At 30.7% G+C, this 22,611-nt stretch overlaps 1 protein-coding gene across 1 annotated transcript; it reads left to right on the plus strand.

Moving 5' to 3' along the window:
• The first annotated feature begins 724 nt into the window (after positions 1-724).
• On the plus strand, positions 725-17,664 carry LOC125370942 (protein PFC0760c-like). Its single transcript, XM_048378406.1, has 3 exons — positions 725-894; positions 2,097-2,277; positions 17,179-17,664. Exons 1-3 carry the CDS (start codon positions 725-727, stop codon positions 17,662-17,664), a joined length of 837 nt encoding a protein of 278 aa, XP_048234363.1.
• Positions 17,665-22,611: the final 4,947 nt, after the last annotated feature.

The following is a 22,611-nucleotide window of genomic DNA, read 5'->3' on the forward strand; positions in this document are numbered from 1 at the left end:
ACAGTTGAATAACTAACTTCGGTAAAATTCACCTTATCATTTAGTCCTTTTGAAAAGCTTTATTGGACTACGAATATTGCATAAATATCTTTCGATCGTATAAACTGTAATTTCTTTTCTATCTGGATATCGTCAATAGTAGTAAGTATATTAAATATTAAAGGATCTTCGGTAAGGGTAAATCATTTAGGAAAATGAAAAAAGAATAGAATATAGGATCCTTATATAATGCGGATTCTGTTTGTAGGGAATTACTCCCGAAGTTAAAATTTTTTTCCACGCTCTTTTGTGATTTATTTAATTATTAATTATTAAGAATAATTTTAATATTATTATCAGCGATATTATATCGATATTTTGATATCATACTTAACGTTATATTAATACAATTATTATTATTTTTTCTACACACAAACTGTATGTTTGCTTTCCCCAAATTTTAAAATCTTTATTTCGGTATGTGTTGAATGATTATGTTAGACTATGATTAATATATATGTGTTGATTGTGATATTGAGATAAGGCTGTAGTAGAACATGCCACCTGATGCGTTACATCAAGATCGCGTGTGCACCGGTAATGATTAGAGATAGGTAACAAGGTTATTATGGTCGAGTATAACTCTCTAGGCTGTGAAAGTTGACTGCCGGAGAAAGGTTTCTGGTCGGCTTAGTTGGAAATCAAGTGTTCAGACTGAATGTAAGGAGGTGATTTTAATGAAATCATGAGTAGTGATGAGCAGATGGGAAGGTTGTCCAAAGATCCACACATGATGCTCTATTTCTGTGATGCTTCTAATAGAGTGGGTCTTCGTGATTTAGGCTTTTTGGGTAATAAATTTACTTGGGCTAGGGGTTGCAGTGGAGGTATGGGCCATAATGGAGAGGTTGGACCGTATATTTGGGAATGACAAATGGTGTGAATTATTTCCTAATTTTTCAGTTGATATTTTAGCCTGTGAATGGTCAGACCGTGCACCATTATTGTTGAATGATTCGGTGGACATGCATTTATCTGTGAAAAAGACTGCTAAACCATGAAGATCCGAAGCTATGTGAGCTCGACATGTGGAATGTGAATAAGAGATTAAACGTTTGTGGGTGGATGGCAACGCTGAAGTTGGTGTTTCAAGTCTTTGTAATAAAATAAACAGTTGTTTAGTGGGACTTCACCATTGGAATAGAAAAGAATTTGGCAATGTAAGGCTTAATATTGATATAAAACGACGAAGGTTGATTAATATCTAAAAAAGGCAGCCCTCTCATAACGTTATCGTGCAAGGTAAACAGATTGAGTCCGAAATTGTTGACCTTTTATAGAGTGAAGGGGTGATGTGGATGCAATGTTCCAAGGCTCTTTGGCCGAAGGAGGGAGATCGCAATACAGGTTTCTTTCATAGGAAAGCTTCCCAAAGGAGAGCTAGGAATAAAATTCATTGGTTATCTCATAATGTGGGGAATATAGTTGTGGATTTTTCTTAATTTATTGTATTTGGAAAAAAAATTATTATTGTAGGGTAGAAACAATCAAAATTCTGAATTTAGAGTAATTTTAGAAATAAATCTCTTTTTAGGATATTTTTAAAAGTTAAAAAAATAATTTTGGTCATGTCCGCTAGAAATTTGAGTACTGGATCAGTCCAATTCGGTTATTTATAAATCACCAGTACCATACCAAACCTCGGTTATTTTAAAATTGAAGGTACCAGTACCATACCAAACATAAAAGGATCCAATACCGTATTGTACTAATTTTACGGTTCAATCTGATTCGGTTCGGTGCTATTTTCGGTTCTAAAATATTTAAAAAATATAACTTTAATCAAAGGTTCGGTACTAATTAATAATTGTATACAAAAGATCGTTTGAAAAGGAGGTTTAAGGACAAATAATAAAAAATATAAAGTCCTTAGAACATGTTTATGTTATCCAAATGAACAAAGTATTCTTGATTGTCTATGTAATAACAATGAAGGTAGAGGGACTTATAGAATACTTGTTAAAGAATTTATTAAAGAGTATGTGAATTAGGTAGCAAGGAAGACATCTAGTTATTCTATTGGCAAGTGAAATATATCACGATACCCTATATCAAAGGTTGCCCGAGAAAAATGAGGACATTGATGACGATTCAAATGATGATAAAAATTCTAAGACTGAATGTAACGCGATTAATGAGGAGGATGAGGATGGTGGTAGTTATGAAAATGAAATAGTAGATGAGGACGATGAAGAAAACTACTACGATGAGGACGAAGAAGATGATGACAATAGTATTGTATGACCATATTGGTACAAGTTCACAAAGCTTCAAAAGTATGAGTAAACAAATGTATCTAAATTGGTTTAAAAGCGTCAATATACAAGAGGCGACTCTCCCTCGCGATGGATCAGATGTAGATGGTGTGCTGTGGGATCCGTCATTTAAATTTTATACTGGCATGTTCTTTGAATCAAGAGATGCGGTAAAAGTAGTTGCAAAAATATACTCAATGGGAGTACGCTGACAATTTCGAAGTTTAGAGAAGAACAACACCATTACAATAATTTGCAATTGTTCGGAAAGCTGCTCATGGAGATTACGTGCAATAGCAAAGAAAGCAAGTGGATTTTGGGAGATTACTAGATATAAATGGCCCACACACATGTAGTGCTTTAGCTAAATCACAAGATCATAGAAATTTTGACTCATATTTGATATTAGGATATATTCAAAATATGTTAGTCGAACAGCCAGATATTAAGGTGAAAGTTATACTAGCACATTTGGTAAAAAGATTTAGTATAACGGCAACATATAAGAAAGTATGGAAAGCAAAGCAAAAGGTTATTGCTAATGCTTTCGGAGACTGGAATGAGTCATAAAAGAAACTCTGTGACTTCATGCACTTTTTTTGACTTTTCTCGTTCATTAAAATTATTACTTTATTTATAACATTAAAAAAATTATGACTATAGGCGAATGATGGGAATTGAACCCGCGCATGGTGGATTCACAATCCACTGCCTTGATCCACTTGGCTACATTCGCCCCTAATCTTATAACTCTATTTAAAAATAAATATTCGATTAAATATTAGAAGTAATTAAATATTAGAAGTAGAAGGGTTTCAATTTCTAGCATTTAAATTTCAATTTTATCTCTCTTAAAAGATTTTATAAGATACAAATACAAGATGTGCAAATAAAAATCGGGCAAATCTTCACTCGGAGTAGAGCACAAACCTAAAAGAATTGAAGAAACCCATTCAGGAACAAGATAATGTCGTCGTGATTTGAGTTGAATCTCGATGAAAAAATACATCTCAGTGACCTTGAATAAGGGGTCTGTATGGGACATTGAAAGTAAGGAGCATTGTATGAATAATCGACTAATTCGTAGTGTCAAATAGTTTAAGAGGATCTTTTGGTCATACAAGCCCTGGATTGAAGGATTCAAGCACTGTAAGCCTGTATTCTATATTGACGGTACATTCTTGTTTGGAAAATACAAGAGCGTATTACTTACTACTGAAGTAATATATGGTAATAACAAGAAATTACCAATTGCCTTTGCTATTGTTCAAAAGGAAAGCAAGGATAACTAGGAGTATTTCATGATGATGGTTCGATATCATATATGTGATGATCGAGATGATATTTGAGTCATTTCGAATCGCCATATTAGTATAAAACATGCAATGTCACATTAGTTGTGGTGTGAAAATCTGCATCGATATTGCCAACAACTGCAACACAAAATCCAAGAATCTGGGAATAAAACAATTGTTGAGAAATCAGGTACATAATATATTATTGTAATTGTCTGTGATGAGATTAATATATTCTATCTTTTTAGTCATAATAGTATTTCCGTAATCGCAGTTTGACTTATGGAAAGGTTGCAAACATCAAAAGAGAAAATTTAAAAGGTGGATGGAAAAAAATTAAAGCTAGGCATCCAAAAATAGCTATATGGCTTGATAGTATACCAAAGAAAAAATGGACGCTGTCATTTGATGAAGACCATCAACAATGATGTTATGACAACTAACTATGCTGAATCTTTAAACTCGCTTTAAGACCTATAAGGGAATGCCTATAATAACTATGATGCTTGGGCTGTTTCTAAAGTTGCTCAACATGTTTAATAAGCACCAAATAAAGTATCGATGCAATTCTTTGAATATTGGAGCATCATGTGTAGAAGGCAAATGGACATCAGGTTAGAACCTTTAATAGGGAGACTAGTATGTGCTCGATTACTCGCATATAATGATGCAAAGAAAAGGACATAATCAAACGGTTAACCTAGCATAACAAACCTATACATGCGAAAAATTTAAACAAAGTCAATCACCGTGCTCAAATGCATTTGCCGCATGCATAAAACTTGGAATTGATTATATAATGTTCATTGAAAAGTGGTACAATCTACAAGAGGCACTTCAATGTTGGTCTATCGATTTCGTACACCTTGGACATCAAGATTACTGGCAAAAATTCACTGAACTCCCTTTAGTGCCTAACCACGAATGGAAGCTGAAAGAAAGGGAGACAAAAAAAAAGGATTCAAAATGAAATGGATTGGAAAAATATAGAAATGCAAGAACCAATTTTTGTAGCAAATGTGGTCAAACTAGGCATAATGCTAGAACATGTCGTACATCTTAATTTATTTACTAGTTTTTTAAGTATTGCTATATTATTTTATATATCTTACTTTGTATTGGTAAGATAATTTTATATTTGTATCACTGAATATTTAGGCCACATTATTGTTGTAATCAATTACTAGGTTATATTTCTATAATGAAATGAAAGAAGGATGAAGGAAGTAGCACTAGTAAACAAGAGTTTCATACTGTGGTTGTGGTTTGATAAATATACAGATCTTGGTGGCAATGTTTGGTATGGTAAGAAGAGATCATTTGTAAATCAACAAACTCATGCAACATTGAATCAGAGTTCAAATCATATTTTTGTAGGTCGTCACACAACTAACTTGAAAGAGCTTGGTAACGTGATTGTTAGTTAAGAATTAAAATGTAGTAAACTTTGTTAAATAAGGTGTAGGATAGAGGCATATTGCGAATATCATGATCTACCAATACCACGAGCTATTTCAGCAACGTTACCTAGACATACTTCAGAAGAAGTTAGAGTTGTTATGGAACAACTAAGGAGGGAGATTAACCTAATGAATTATCGATTAAAACAATACCACAATAAGCATGATCCATTTAGGATGGAACTTCCAATTACTATTGCAATACCTTTAGATGAAGAGGGTGTTTTAAATTATAGTAATACTGATGACAATAACTTTATCAAATATCTTCCTTCATGTTTACCCAAATATTGTTAAAGGATATTTTATTTAATATTCTAACAATGTTAATAATTTTACTAGTAGGTAGCATGACCAATGTGTACATCTTGGTGACATATCTAGAGGAACTGGATGTCATTGAGCACTAGATGATGATTTTTTATATCCAATGGATCCAAGAAAGTATAATAGTAAGGAGGTACGCTATCAACTAATGAACGAGTGAGAATTTAGATTACGTCAATCGTAAATTCTATGTGAAGAAGCATTGGAACTTCAAATAAGAGTACCGCGTGCGATTGCTATTAATATGAGTTGATCTACTATCTTTGAACTCCACACTGCTTTATATCGCATTAGGAAAGAGAATAATCAAATTAAAATTCGTCTTAATAGAGAGTATTTTCGTCAGCGAGTAATAAGGCCATTGAAGATGGGGATCACCAACAAGCTAGAATATTTATAGCTTTATAAAATTCACATGATTTTCTTTTCGACATTGATTTCTCTAATAACGATTAATATCAAATGTTTATGATGCAACCAAACTCTAAAATAATTATTACAATCATATTATCATGAGAATACTTTTTTTATTATAACTTGAAAGGCATAATTGAAATATGAGTTCACACTTCTTCATCAGACATTTCATAATCTGATGCATACCTATTGCAATGCATGATATTGTTAGCCTCATTCTCACTTATGTCTCTACTGATCGCCATTGCTTGTTTTGTTGCCAATTGTAACACGTAATATCTTGATAGTTGAAGGAACATTCAATTATTTTCTTCTCGGATCCATTTTATTGCGACCTCATAATTTGCCATATTTCTTCGACGAAGTACTAATAAACGGCGTTTCATAACTAGAGCTCCAAATGAATGCGAAACTGAAATCAAATAAGGATGCTTCATCAATTCTAAAGTTCCATTCACGACACAAACTAGCATAATACTCTTTCGGATCTATATATTTCTCAAAATGATATTGCTCATCAAATTGCGATAGAACCCAAACTCTTTTAGTTTTTCTATAACTTTGACGAACCAGCTATACTCAAATTCAATATGATATTTAGGATTTGGTTGCAATATGGTTTTATACTACTAAAAAGGAATCCATAAAGAGAATAATACAGTCATAAATTTAATGTGACTTCTTTAAATTATTATCGAAAAGAAATCCATAAGGACAATAATATAGGCATGAATGTCATGTGAACTTTTGTAAATATATCATAGAAAAGGAATCCATAAGGACAATAATGTATTATATGAAATAAATCTATTGCGTAGTCATATCAAATAATTTATATATAGTGAAGTCATCATAGTGATGTGTAGTCTTGTCAAACTAGTATTTACGCATCAGTGAATGTGATATTTTTTTGTTGGTATTGTAGGTATGACAGCTCATCAACATGATTACATCCAGCTTAGTCCGCTCTATCCATCATTATTATATTTACAGGCACAACACAGGTCACAAGCCATCTGGCTCGACGAGGTATACATTAAAATATACATACGGTGACTTTTAATATTATTTTCATGAATTCTTTTTTTTATAACTTTATCTTTTAACTATACAAGTTGAGGATGAGGTGCTAGCTGTAGACGTAACAATAAAGTTACACATAAATTAAATGATGGACCTGAGCTTAATGACCGTTTACAGGATATACTCAGATAAACGGCTTTATATGGATTAGTCCAGTTGGAATTTTTTCAATTAGATTGGCACCTAATAACGACTGTGAGAGATGGAGGCTGGAAACTCATACCTTCCATCTCCTAGATAAGGAATGTACTATAATATTGCAATATGTAACCATTTTAACTAGATTTTCTATTGACGGTTATGCATTGATTGGGTCTAGGGCTGAGCATGGATCTTGGTGATTCCCGTCCGAACCGAATAACCGTACCGAAAAGTACCAGAACCGAAAAAAATCGAAAGTTTTTATAACCGAACTGAACTGATCCGAATTTTTTTACTATTACGGTATGGTACTGGTTCTTTAGTAAAAACCGTCTGAAACAGGTACTAGAACCGATCCGTCTTGTCTTGATCCGGACCAAACCGTAGAACCGAATTTTTTACATATATTTATAAATAATTATTTATATTATATAAATAATACATATATTAAAAAAATAATATATATACTCTATAAAAAATTATTTTATATTTATCATTTATATAATTCAAGCAATTGTTGTCGAAATACAAAAAATAATACATATTAAAAATAACTATAATATTATAATATACTTTATACTCTATAAAAATATAAGTTATATATATTAATATGTCACATAGTATATTGATACTAGTAATCTAGTATACATACTATAATACTAGATTTAAAATTTATTTACAATCTAGAAATTTTTGACAAGTAAATTAAAATATTACTTAATTTAATAAAAAGTTATATAAATTAGTAAAAATTATTGAAAGATATTATTATATAAATATAGTATTATTTACACTATATTTATTAATAAATTAATTTTTAATTATATAATATTTTTATTTTAAGAATAATAATATTAATTATACTAAAAGTATTAATTTATATAAATATTAAAATTAAGAAATAAATATTTTAAAAATAATATTATACTAATAAAACTTAAAAATTAAATATTTAGAAATAATTAATTTATTAACGTTTAAAATATTATAAATTAATATTAAATTATAAAAAAATATTAAATTATATTTATAAATTTAATTTTTTTTAAAAGGATTAAACAAAACTTGAGAGAAAATTATCAAAACATCTTTTAACAATATAGAAGTTTTTTACTTCCTACAACAGCGGAGGTCCTCATTTGTTGTCAAGATTGGCTTAAAAGTTCAAATAAACTTATCCAACTAGAAGAATCAATAGAGGATATTGAAAGCATAAAGTCATGTAACATTTCTTTATTTCTTACATATGTTTGTTTATTGTTGATGCTGTTAAGTCTTATTGACGTAATTTTTTACTTTTATTGTAGAAATTATTCAAGATTTTGAGATTGGTGAGTCCCTTATGCCAAGATTAAATGTGGAGTGCTAATTTTGAGGGAAGGTAATAACATTTCTTTGCTAATTTTGGACATGTATTTTAGTGCTACATAAAGTTTGTAAATTTATTTATTTTAATGATTGCCATTTATAAAATATTTTTATGCTAGTAGTAATCTATATATTTTAATGGTTTGTATTTGAATATTGAATAAATTATTGTATTTGCAAGTGATTGAATTGCGAAACAGGTTGTTCAAGAATGTGATTGCAATTTTAATTCAGATTTTCATGCTACTTTTTTTAGGTTGGTAATCATATTTTCTCTAAATGTATTTGATTAAAGATGAGATTAAAATTGTGTTTTTTTAATTTTTTAGAACCGAAAATAGCACCGAACCGAACTGTATTGAACCGTAAAATTGGTACAATAGGGTATTGGATCCTTTTATATTTGGTACGGTACTGGTACCTTCAATTTTAAAATAACCGAGGTTTGGTATGGTACTGGTGATTTATAAATAACCGAATTGGACCGATCCGTGCTCAGCCCTAATTGGGTCTAATAGATATGATTGGCCTGCATAATGTGAGAGACTGCTTGGGTTGCGCCCAACTGCAAAGTCAATTAGAGGGTCACGGCTTCGACTGTCATAGATTCGCGCTAACTTTGGCAATATACCATATGAAGCTAATGAGGAAACAATTCATTGTCATGCTAGGGCTTACATCTTACAGCTCATTTTGGGGACCCTATTTTGCGATAAAAGTATCGGACGAGTATCATTAGTCTACTTACTATATTTAGAAAATATTGGGACTATTCATCAATCTGATTGGGGAGGTGCATGTTTGACATTTTTGTACAAAGAGTTGTGTATTGTATCAAGATATCCTCTTGTTTCATAACTTGGGGGTGCACTATTTCTATTGCAATTATAGGCATGGAACAGATTTTCATTCATTGCACCAATATTGCATCACCCCCAATTTAACTTTACTCATTTTTAAATTGTGTATCCAATTATTTATATACATATTTGATAATTCTACATACATAATAAAATCTAGATGGATCGGTGATCACATAGTTCACAGAGTAGCCATACATGTGATCCATGAGATCCGATTTAGGTTTAATGTATCTCGCAGAGATGAGGTGTGTTCAAACTTATAGTCTTGCATTCCTACAATATTTAAGTATATTTGTATTGTGTATTTGATTATAAATTATCTTTTTAACATTCCATATTTTCTTAATAGATTATATGGGAGCCATGGACACATGAGGTCATTAGGGCCTTCTAGCTGACTGCTTACATGGTCATGATATATGGCGAGCTGTAATACTGCTAATATGTATTCATATCGTCGAATCGCACCAACATAATAAAGTTTTAAGGCAAATTTGGTTTAAAACAACCAATCTCTAATTTTCTTCTCGGTTCTATAAAGATATGTTTGTTGGTGGAGTTGAATAGTTAGTGAAGCATGCATTTATAGTCACATGACGTAACAAGTTATAAAAGAATTAATCAAGATTTTTATTCAGTTTTCTAATAAGTTAAGGACATTTATATGACACTAAAACATTAATAATTGAACAGTAGAAATTAAACTCAAACTTTCTTGAGCATGAGTTTGTTTTATAACTGATGCTTTTATTATGGTGCACGAAATTCAATTCTTTTATTCACTAATAGATTGTTTTTAAGGAAAATTTCATATTCCATTACGCTAATAGAGAGTATGTTACATTTGTAATTAACATTTCATTTACTTATACACTACTATTAAAGTTACACTTCCAAAGTTTAGAGTAATTGTAATTACCCAAGTGGTGGACGTGAGAGGTATCAGTTGCACCGCCTTCATGGCGTACTGGATTATATATTCTTTTACCATTATACAAAGATAGTATGTGTAAAAAGAATAAATGTTCTGATGAGTTATTTTTTCAAGCTACAACGGAAAAAGAAAATCAGCGTTCTGTAAATTATAAGAAATTAAGGAAAATAAATTAGCGGACAAACAAGTTATAATAAATAAATTTTTTAAAAGCTAAGCTTGGATAAATGACATTCTATCTATAGCTTTGATGTATTTAATAATGATTCTTTGTTACTTTCATCTCAAAAATATTTTAGAGACTTGAGTTAAAATTTAAAACGATGTCTTAAAATTTTAAATACAGTTGAATAACTAACTTCGGTAAAATTCACCTTATCATTTAGTCCTTTTGAAAAGCTTTATTGGACTACGAATATTGCATAAATATCTTTCGATCGTATAAACTGTAATTTCTTTTCTATCCGGATATCGTCAATAGGAGTAAATATATTAAATATTAAAGGATCTTCGGTAAGGGTAAATCATTTAGGAAAATGAAAAAAAAAAAGAATATAGGATCCTTATATAATGACGATTCACATTTTATGGGAATTCTCAAGTTAAAATTTAATACCTTAATAGTTTGTGCAAGTTCGCTCCAATTTTTATGTAACGTCCCATCAATTACTTATTTTTCTTATTTCCGTTCTCATTATGTTTATATTATGTTAAACTTCTCTTATATTTTTTCTCAGATAATCCGCCATTTTGGAAACATAAAAACTTATAATTTTCAAAACTATTTATCGCAATTTTTTTATTTTACTTATCCGAGAATGGATGCAAATCACTGCTAGAGTAGCAATGTCTAATAACATTTGTCTTTTTCTACACCAAATGAAAAGTAATTAGACGTATATGTAGCGCACGTGCATATTAGTTCTAAGAGAGAAAAAGAGAATTACGTGGAAATAACAATAGGAATATAAGGACCAAACTAAGAAAATGAGATTCATAATTCCCTATCAAACAAGGATATGAAAAACATTTTGAACATCTGTGATGTTAATCTTCTAGTACAATTATTTCAATTCCTTATTTGAGGCGATGACACTAATCGATCGTCACGCATTATCAACAGATCCGGCAATAGTAAACTTTCTAGATTTTGATTGAGCGCGCAAGTGGTACTGGTGTACCAACGCAGTTCTTGTACACTTCCTCACCCTTAGCTAAATAAATTTCTAACTGTGCTTTGAATTCTGGTCCATGGGCAATGTACTTCACCATTTCATTATGGCAGGTTTCTCCCATCGAAACTAGTTCAACACAACAATCATTAGCAATAATACCCTTCAAGAACACTGACTTGAAAATTTCTTTTCCACACTCTTTTGTGATTTGTTTTTCACATTCATCCAAAAATTTATATAGTCCCGGGAGCGGCTCTTGTGACGGCGTTGGTGCTCCAAAATCAAGTGCAGATGCAAACTTTGACATATTGATTATTGCAACACTAGCTTGGATCAAAAGTACCGAGATAAAAAGGTTGTTAAGTCTTGCCATTGCGAATCGATGGAAATTATTTTCTTCTCGGTTTTATAAAAATATGTTTGTTGGTAGAGTTGAATAGTTAGTGAAGCATGCATTTATAGTCATATGACGTAACAAGTTATAAAAGAATTAATCAAGATTTTTATTCAGTTTTCTAATAAGTTAAGGACATTTATATGACACTAAAACATTAATAATTGAACAGTAGAAATTAAACTCAAACTTTCTTGAGCATGAGTTTGTTTTATAACTTATGCTTTTATTATGGTGCACGAAATTCAATTCTTTTTAAGGAAAAATTCATATTCCATTGCGCTAATAGAGAGTATGTTACATTTGCAATTGACATTTCATTTACTTATTCACTACTATTAAAGTTACACTTCCAAAGTTTAGAGTAATTGTAATTACCCAAGTGGTGGACGTGAGAGGTATCAGTTGCACCGCCTTCATGGCGTACTGGATTATATATTCTTTTACCATTATACAAAGATAGTATGTGTAAAAGAATAAATGTTCTGGTGAGTTATTTTTTCAAGCTACAATGGAAAAAGAAAATCAGCGTTCTGTAAATTATAAGAAATTAAGGAAAATAAATTAGCGGACAAACAAGTTATAATAAATAAATTTTTTAAAAGCTAAGCTTGGATAAATGACATTCTATCTATAGCTTTGATGTATTTAATAATGATTCTTTGTTACTTTCATCTCGAAAATATTTTAGAGACTTGAGTTAAAATTTAAAACGATGTCTTAAAATTTTAAATACATTTGAATAACTAACTTCGGTAAAATTCACCTTATCATTTAGTCCTTTTGAAAAGCTTTATTGGACTACGAATATCGCATAAATATCTTTCGATCGTATAAACTGTAATTTCTTTTCTATCCGGATATCGTCAATAGTAGTAAATATATTAAATATTAAAGGATCTTCGGTAAGGGTAAATCATTTAGGAAAATGAAAAAAAAAATAGAATATAGGATCCTTATATAATGGCGATTCTGTTTGCGGGGGATTACTCCCGAAGTTAAAATTTAATACCTTAATAGTTTGTGCAAGTTCGCTCCAATTTTTATGTAATGTCCCATCAATTACTTAAAACAATCAATTTAAGCCCTTAAAAATATTTTTAAGTTTGCCTCATTTATGTATTAATTGTTCTTCTTTATATCTCATGTATGTTAGTTTTTCTTATTTTTCTCACTTTATCCCCACTGAATAATGGCACCAGAGTTGCCAATGCCCACATTATTTTTCTTATTTCCGTTCTCATTATGTTTATATTATGTTAAACTTCTCTTATATTTTTTCTCAGATAATCCGCCATTTTGGAAACATAAAAACTTATAATTTTCAAAACTATTTATACTGCAATTTTTTTATTTTACTTATCTGAGAATGGATGCAAATCACTGCTAGAGTAGCAATGTCTAATAACATTTGTCTTTTTCTACACCAAATGAAAAGTAATTGGACGTATATGTAGCGCACGTGCATATTAGTTCTAAGAGAGAAAAAGAGAATTACGTGGAAATAACAATAGGAATATAAGGACCAAACTAAGAAAATGAGATTCATAATTCCCTATCAAACAAGGATATGAAAAACATTTTGAACATCTGTGATGTTAATCTTCTAGTACAATTATTTCAATTCCTTATTTGAGGCGATGACACTAATCGATCGTCACGCATTATCAACAGATCCGGCAATAGTAAACTTTCTAGATTTTGATTGGTAGCGAAGTGGTACTGGTGTACCAACGCAGTTCTTGTACACTTCCTCACCCCTAGCTAAATAAATTTCTAACTGTGCTTTGAATTGTGGTCCATGGGCAATGTACTTCACCATTTCATTATGGCAGGTTTCTCCCATCGAAACTAGTTCAACACAACAATCATTAGCAACAATACCCTTCAAGAACACTAACTTGAAAATTTCTTTTCCACACTCTTTTGTGATTTGTTTTTCACATTCATCCAAAAATTTATATAGTCCCGGGAGCGGCTCTTGTGACGGCGTTGGTGCTCCAAAATCAAGTGCAGATGCAAACTTTGACATATTGATTATTGCAACACTAGCTTGGATCAAAAGTACCGAGATAAAAAGGTTGTTAAGTCTTGCCATTGCGAATCGATGTAAATTATTTTCTTCTCGGTTTTATAAAAATATGTTTGTTGGTAGAGTTGAATAGTTAGTGAAGCATGCATTTATAGTCACATGACGTAACAAGTTATAAAAGAATTAATCAAGATTTTTATTCAGTTTTCTAATAAGTTAAGGACATTTATATGACACTAAAACATTAATAATTGAACAGTAGAAATTAAACTCAAACTTTCTTGAGCATGAGTTTGTTTTATAACTTATGCTTTTATTATGGTGCACGAAATTCAATTCTTTTATTCACTAATAGATTCTTTTTAAGGAAAAATTCATATTCCATTGCGCTAATAGAGAGTATGTTACATTTGCAATTGACATTTCATTTACTTATTCACTACTATTAAAGTTACACTTCCAAAGTTTAGAGTAATTGTAATTACCCAAGTGGTGGACGTGAGAGGTATCAGTTGCACCGCCTTCATGGCGATCTTGGATTATATATTCTTTTACCATTATACAAAGATAGTATGTGTAAAAGAATAAATGTTCACAGTGAGTTATTTTTCAAGCTACAACGGAAAAAGAAAATCGGTAAATTATAAGAAATTAAGGAAAATAAATTAGCGGACAAACAAGTTATAATAAATAAATTTTTTAAAAGCTAAGCTTGGATAAATGACATTCTATCTATAGCTTTGATGTATTTAATAATGATTCTTTGTTACTTTCATCTCGAAAATATTTTAGAGACTTGAGTTAAAATTTAAAACGATGTCTTAAAATTTTAAATACAGTTGAATAACTAACTTCGGTAAAATTCACCTTATCATTTAGTCCTTTTGAAAAGCTTTATTGGACTACGAATATTGCATAAATATCTTTCGATCGTATAAACTGTAATTTCTTTTCTATCTGGATATCGTCAATAGTAGTAAATATATTAAATATTAAAGGATCTTGGTGGGGTAAATCATTTAGGAAAATGAAAAAGAATAGAATATAGGATCCTTATATAATGCGGATTCTGTTTGTGGGGAATTACTCCCGAAGTTAAAATTTGTTTTCCACGCTCTTTTGTGATTTATTTAATTATTAATTATTAAGAATAATTTTAATATTATTATCAGCGATATTATATCGATATTTTGATATCATACTTAACGTTATATTAATACAATTATTATTATTTTTTCTACACACAAACTGTATGTTTGCTTTCCCCAAATTTTAAAATCTTTATTTCGGTATGTGTTGAATGATTATGTTAGACTATGATTAATATATATGTGTTGATTGTGATATTGAGATAAGGCTGTAGTAGAACATGCCACCTGATGCGTTACATCAAGATCGCGTGTGCACCGGTAATGATTAGAGATAGGTAACAAGGTTATTATGGTCGAGTATAACTCTCTAGCTCGAAAGTTGGGAGAAAGGTTTCAGTCGGCTTAGTTGGAAATCAAGTGTTGACCGAATGTAAGGAGGTGATTTTAATGAAATCATGAGTAGTGATGAGCGGGATGGGAAGGTTGTCCAAAGATCCACACATGATGCTCTATTTCCCGTGATGCTTCTAATAGAGTGGGTCTTCGTGATTTAGGCTTTTTGGGTAATAAATTTACTTGGGCTAGGGGTTGCGGTGGAGGTATGGGCCATAATGGAGAGGTTGGACCGTATATTTGGGAATGACAAATGGTGTGAATTATTTCCTAATTTTTCGGTTGATATTTTAGCCCTGTGAATGGTCGGACCGTGCACCATTATTGTTGAATGATTCGGTGGACATGCATTTATCCTGTGAAAAGATCGCTAAACCATGAAGATCCGAAGCTATGTGAGCTCGACATGTGGAATGTGAATAAGAGATTAAACGTTTGTGGGTGGATGGCGAGTTGGTGTTTCAAGTCTTTGTAATAAAATAAACAGTTGTTTAGTGGGACTTCACCATTGGAATAGAAAAGAATTTGGCAATGTAAGGCTTAATATTGATATAAAACGACGAAGGTTGATTAATATCTAAAAAAGGCAGCCCTCTCATAACGTTATCGTGCAAGGTAAACAGATTGAGTCCGAAATTGTTGACCTTTTATAGAGTGAAGGGGTGATGTGGATGCAATGTTCCAAGGCTCTTTGGCCGAAGGAGGGAGATCGCAATACAGGTTTCTTTCATAGGAAAGCTTCCCAAAGGAGAGCTAGGAATAAAATTCATTGGTTATCTGATAATGTGGGGAATATAGTTGTGGATTTTTCTTAATTTATTGTATTTGGAAAAAAAATTATTATTGTAGGGTAGAAACAATCAAAATTCTGAATTTAGAGTAATTTTAGAAATAAATCTCTTTTTAGGATATTTTTAAAAGTTAAAAAAATAATTTTGGTCATGTCCGCTAGGGCTGAGTACGGATCAGTCCAATTCGGTTATTTATAAATCACCAGTACCATACCAAACCTCGGTTATTTTAAAATTGAAGGTACCAGTACCATACCAAACATAAAAGGATCCAATACCGTATTGTACTAATTTTACGGTTCAATACAGTTCGGTTCGGTGCTATTTTCGGTTCTAAAATATTTAAAAAATATAACTTTAATCAAAGGTTCGGTACTAATTAATAATTGTATACAAAAGATCGTTTGAAAAGGAGGTTTAAGGACAAATAATAAAAAATATAAAGTCCTTAGAACATGTTTATGTTATCCAAATGAACAAAGTATTCTTGATTGTCTACGTAATAACTATGAAGGTAGAGGGACTTATAGAATACTTGTTAAAGAATTTATTAAAGAGTATGTGAATTAGGTAGCAAGGAAGACATCTAGTTATTCTATTGGCAAGTGAAATATATCATGATACCCTATATCAAAGGTTGCCCGAGAAAAATAAGGATAGATTAGAAAAATCAATTCCTGTCCATAGAATGGATTTGTAATCGTTATCATGTTTATGTTAATAAAGTATGTTATGTTTGAAATAATTTATATTTGATACATATTTGAAAGTGTAGTTATATTCATAAAAAATTACATGACGCATATTTATTGAGGTGGGGATATCATTTATACTCCAACGGGTGCGTGTTTTGTTAATGAATATGAAAAAATGTTGATGCTTTATTAAGAGCTAAATTTTATTGTATTGTTATGTAACTCACTCGCAATGCGAAAAATTACTAAAATTTTATTTAGAGTATCATCTTTTAAATATGGTGGGAATTTTATATTTACAACATGTCAAATTTGGAGGGAAGATGATATTGCGATTATCCATCATACTGCTAATCAATTTTCAAGGTTGTAATTTGTGGAGTTATTTTTCGAATATAACGATGGCGGATATACAAAATAAGTAGTACAACCAGGTGAACCTCCACGCCGTAATCTTAGTGAAATGGGTGGTTGTAGTCAAAGCTAACGCTGGGAATAATAACGAGGATGAGGACATTGATGACGATTCAGATGATGATGAAAATTCTAAGACTGAATGTAACGCGATTAATGAGGAGGATGAGGATGGTGGTAGTTATGAAAATGAAATAGTAGATGAGGACGATGAAGAAAACTACTACGATGAGGACGAAGAAGATGATGACAATATGACAATAGTATTGTATGACCATATTGGTACAAGTTCACAAAGCTTCAAAAGTATGAGTAAACAAATGTATCTAAACTGGTTTAAAAGCGTCAACATACAAGAGGTGACTCCCCCTCGCGATGGATCAGATGCAGATGGTGTGCTGTGGGATTCGTCATTTAAATTTTATACTGGCATGTTCTTTGAATCAAGAGATGCAGTAAAAGCAGTTGCAAAAATATACTCAATAGGAGTACGCTGATAATTTCGAAGTTTAGAGAAGAATAACACCATTACAATAATTTGCAATTATTCGGAAAGCTGCTCATGGAGATTACGTGCAATAGCAAAGAAAGCAAGTGGATTTTGGGAGATTAATAGATATAAATGGCCCACACACATGTAGTGCCCCAGCTAAATCACAAGATCATAGAAATTTTGACTCATATTTGATATTAGGATATATTCAAAATATGTTAGTCGAACAGCCAGGTATTAAGGTGAAAGTTATGCTAGCACATTTGGTAAAAAGATTTAGTATAACGACAACATATAAGAAAGTATGGAAAGCAAAGCAAAAGGTTATTGCTAATGCTTTCGGAGACTGGAATGAGTCATAAAAGAAAATTTGTGACTTCATGCACTTTTTTTGACTTTTCTCGTTCATTAAAATTATTACTTTATTTATAACGTTAAAAAAATTATGACTATAGGCGAATGACGGGAATTGAACCCGCGCATGGTGGATTCACAATCCACTGCCTTGATCCACTTGGCTACATTCGCCCCTAATCCTATAACTCTATTTAAAAATAAATATTCGATTAAATATTAGAAGTAGAAGGGTTTCAATTTCTAGCATTTAAATTTCAATTTTATCTCTCTTAAAAGATTTTATAAGATACAAATACAAGATGTGCAAATAAAAATTGGGCAAATCTTCACTTGGAGTAGAGCACAAACCTAAAAGAATTGAAGAAACCCATTCAGGAACAAGATAATGTCATCGTGATTTGAGTTGAATCTCGATGAAAAAATACATCTCAGTGACCTTGAATAAGGGGTCTGTATGGGACATTGAAAGTAAGGAGCATTGCATGAATAATCGACTAATTCGTAGTGTCAAACAGTTTAAGAGGATCTTTTGGTCATACAAGCCCTGCATTGAAGGATTCAAGCAACTGTATTCTATATTGACGGTACATTCTTGTTTGGAAAATACAAGAGCGTATTACTTACTACTGAAGTAATATATGGTAATAATAAGATATTACCAATTGCCTTTGCTATTGTTGAAAAGGAAAGCAAGGATAACTAGGAGTATTTCATGATGATGGTTCGATATCATATATGTGATGATCGAGATGATATTTGAGTCATTTCGAATCGCCATATTAGTATAAAACATGCAATGTCACATTAGTTGTGGCGTGAAAATCTGCATCGATATTGCCAACAACTGCAACACAAAATCCAAGAATTTGGGAATAAAACAATTGTTGAGAAATCAGGTACATAATATATTATTGTAATTGTCTGTGATGAGATTAATATATTCTATCTTTTTAGTCATAATAGTATTTCCGTAATCGCAGTTTGACTTATAGAAAGGTTGCAAACATCAAAAGAGAAAACTTAAAAGGTGGATGGAAAAAAATTAAAGCTAGGCATCCAAAAATAGCTATATGGCTTGATAGTATATTTTTGTAGGTCGTCATACAACTAACTTGAAAGAGCTTGGTAATGTGATTGTTAGTTAAGAATTAAAATGGAGTAAATTTTGTTAAATAAGGTGTAGGATAGAGGCATATTGCGGATATCATGATCTACCAATACCACGAGCTATTTTAGCAACGTTACCTAGACATACTTCAGAAGAAGTTAGAGTTGTGATGGAACAACTAAGGAGGGAGATTAACCTAATGAATTATCGATTAAAACAATACCATAATAAGCATGATCCATTTAGGATGGAACTTCCAATTACTATTGCAATACCTTTAGATGAAGAGGGTGTTTTAAATTATAGTGATACTGATGACAATAACTTTATCAAATATCTTCCTTCATATTTACCCAAATGTTGTTAAAGGATATTTTATTTAATATTCTAACAATGTTAATAATTTTGCTAGTAGGTAGCATGACCAATGTGTACATCTTGGTGACATATCTAGAGGAACTGGATGTCATTGAGCACTAGATGATGATTTTTTATATCCAATGGATCCAGAAAAGTATAATAGTAAGGAGGTACGCAATCAACTAATGAATGAGTGGGAATTTAGATTACGTCAATCGCAAATTCTATGTGAATAAGCATTGGAACTTCAAATAAGAGTACCACATGAAATTGCTATTAATATGAGTTGATCTACTATCTTTAAACTCCATACTGCTTTATATCGCATTAGGAAAGAGAATAATCAAATTAAAATTCGTCTTAATAGAGAGTATTTTCATCAGCGAGTAATAAGGCCATTGAAGATGGGGATCACCAACAAGCTAGAATATTTAAAGCTTTATAAAATTCACATGATTTTCTTTTCGACATTGATTTCTCTAATAACGATTAATATCAAATGTTTATGATGCAACCAAACTCTAAAATAATTATTACAATCATAATATCATGAGAATACTTTTTTTATTATAACTTGAAAGGCATAATTGAAATATGAGTTCATACTTTTTCATCAGACATTTCATAATCTGATGCATACCTATTGCAATGCATGATATTGTTAGCCTCATTCTCACTTAAGTCTCTACTGATCGCCATTGCTTGTTTTGTTGCCAATTGTAACATGTAATATCTTGATAGTTGAAGGAACATTCAATTATTTTCTTCTCAGATCCATTTTATTGCGACCTCATAATTTGCCATATTTCTTCGACGAAGTACTAATAAACGACGTTTCATAACTAGAGCTCCAAATGAATGCGAAACTGAAATCAAATAAGGATGCTTCATCAATTCTAAAGTTCCATTCACGACACAAACCAGCATAATACTCTTTCGGATCTATATATTTCTCAAAATGATATTGCTCATCAAATTGCGATAGAACCCAAACTCTTTCAGTTTTTCTATAACCTGGCGAACCAGCCATACTCAAATTCAATATGATATTTAGGATTTGGTTGCAATATGGTTTTATACTACTGAAAAGGAATCTATAAAGAGAATAATACAGTCATAAATTTAATGTGACTTCTTTAAATTATTATCGAAAAGAAATCCATAAGGACAATAATATAGGCATGAATGTCATGTGAACTTTTGTAAATATATCATAGAAAAGGAATCCATAAGGACAATAATGTATTATATGAAATAAATCTATTGCGTAGTCATATCAAATAATTTATATATAGTGAAGTCATCATAGTGATGTGTAGTCTTGTCAAACTAGTATTTACGCATCAGTGAATGTGATATTTTTTTGTTGGTATTGTAGGTATGGCAGCTCATCAACATGATTACATCCAGCTTGGTCCGCTCGATCCATCATTATTATATTTACAGGCACAACACAGGTCACAAGCCATCTGGCTCGACGAGGTATACATTAAAATATACATACGGTGACTTTTAATATTATTTTCATGAATTCTCTTTTTTTATAACTTTATCTTTTAACTATACAAGTTGAGGATGAGGTGCTAGCTGTAGACGTAACAATAAAGTTACACATAAATTAAATGATGGACTGAGCTTAACGGCTTACGGGATATACTCAGACAAACGGCTTTATATGGATTAGTCCAGTTGAAATTTTTTCAATTAGATTGGCACCTAATAACAGCACCTGTAGAGAGATGGAGGCTGGAAACTCATACCTTCCATCTCCTAGATGAGGAATGTACTATAATATTGCAATATGTAACCATTTTAACTAGATTTTCTATTGGTTATGCATTGATTGGGTCTAGAGCATGGATCTTGGTGATTCCGTCGAAAGTACTTGAAAAGTACGAAAAAACGGAAAGTTTTTATAACCGAATTGAACTTATCCGAATTTTTTTACTATTACGGTAGGGTACTGGTTCTTTAGTAAAAACTAAAATGCTTAGTACTAGAACCGATCCGTCTTGTCTTGATCCGGACCAAACCGTAGAACCGAATTTTTACATATATTTATAAATAATTATTTATATTATATAAATAATACATATATTAAAAAAATAATATATATACTCTATAAAAAATTATTTTATATTTATCATTTATATAATTCAAGCAATTGTTGTCGAAATACAAAAATAATACATATTAAAAATAACTATAATATTATAATATACTTTATACTTTATAAAAAATATAAGTTATATATATTAATATGTCACATAGTATATTGATACTAGTAATCTAGTATACATACTATAATAATAGATTTAAAATTTATTTACAATCTAGAAATTTTTGACAAGTTAATTAAAAAATTACTTAATTTAATAAAAAGTTATATAAATTAGTAAAAATTATAAAAGATATTATTATATAAATATATTATTATTTACACTATATTTATTAATAAATTAATTTTTAATTATATAATATTTTTATTTTAAGAATAATAATATTAATTATACTAAAAGTATTAATTTATATAAATATTAAATTATATTTATAAATTTAATTTTTTTAAAAGGATCAAACAAAACTTGAGAAAAAATTATCAAAACATCTTTTAACAATATAGAAGTTTTTTACTTCCTACAACAGCGGAGGTCCTCATTTGTTGTCAAGATTGGCTTAAAAGTTCAAATAAAGTTATCCAACTAGAAGAATCAATAGAGGATATTGAAAGCATAGAGTCATGTAACTTTTCTTTATTTCTTACATATGTTTGTTTATTGTTGATGCTGTTAATTCTTATTGACGTAATCTTTTACTTTTATTGTAGAAATTATTCAAGATTTTGAGATTTGTGAGTCCCTTATGCCAAGATTAAATGTGGAGTGCTAATTTTGAGGGGAGGTAATAACATTTCTTTGCTAATTTTGGACATGTATTTTAGTGCTACATAAAGTTTGTAAATTTATTTATTTTAATGATTGCCATTTGTAAAATATTTTTATGCTAGCAGTAATCTATATATTTTAACGGTTTGTATTTGAATATTGAATGAATTATTGTATTTGCAAGTGATTGAATTGCGAAACAGGTTGTTCAAGAATGTGATTGCAATTTTAATTCAGATTT

This window comes from Ricinus communis, chromosome 8 (genome assembly GCF_019578655.1).
Source record: "Ricinus communis isolate WT05 ecotype wild-type chromosome 8, ASM1957865v1, whole genome shotgun sequence".
NCBI lineage: Eukaryota > Viridiplantae > Streptophyta > Magnoliopsida > Malpighiales > Euphorbiaceae > Ricinus > Ricinus communis.

What these genes read in the sequence shown, in the direction of transcription:
- LOC125370942 (XM_048378406.1), top strand. Translation starts at nt 725, where the DNA reads ATGAGTAGTGATGAGCAGATGGGAAGGTTGTCCAAAGATCCACACATG. An exon ending in CATAATGGAGAGGTTGGACC is followed by an intron (nt 895 to 2,096) that starts GTATATTTGGGA and finishes CCTATATCAAAG; the next exon opens with GTTGCCCGAGAAAAATGAGG. An exon ending in AAGATGATGACAATAGTATT is followed by an intron (nt 2,278 to 17,178) that starts GTATGACCATAT and finishes CAAAATAAGTAG; the next exon opens with TACAACCAGGTGAACCTCCA.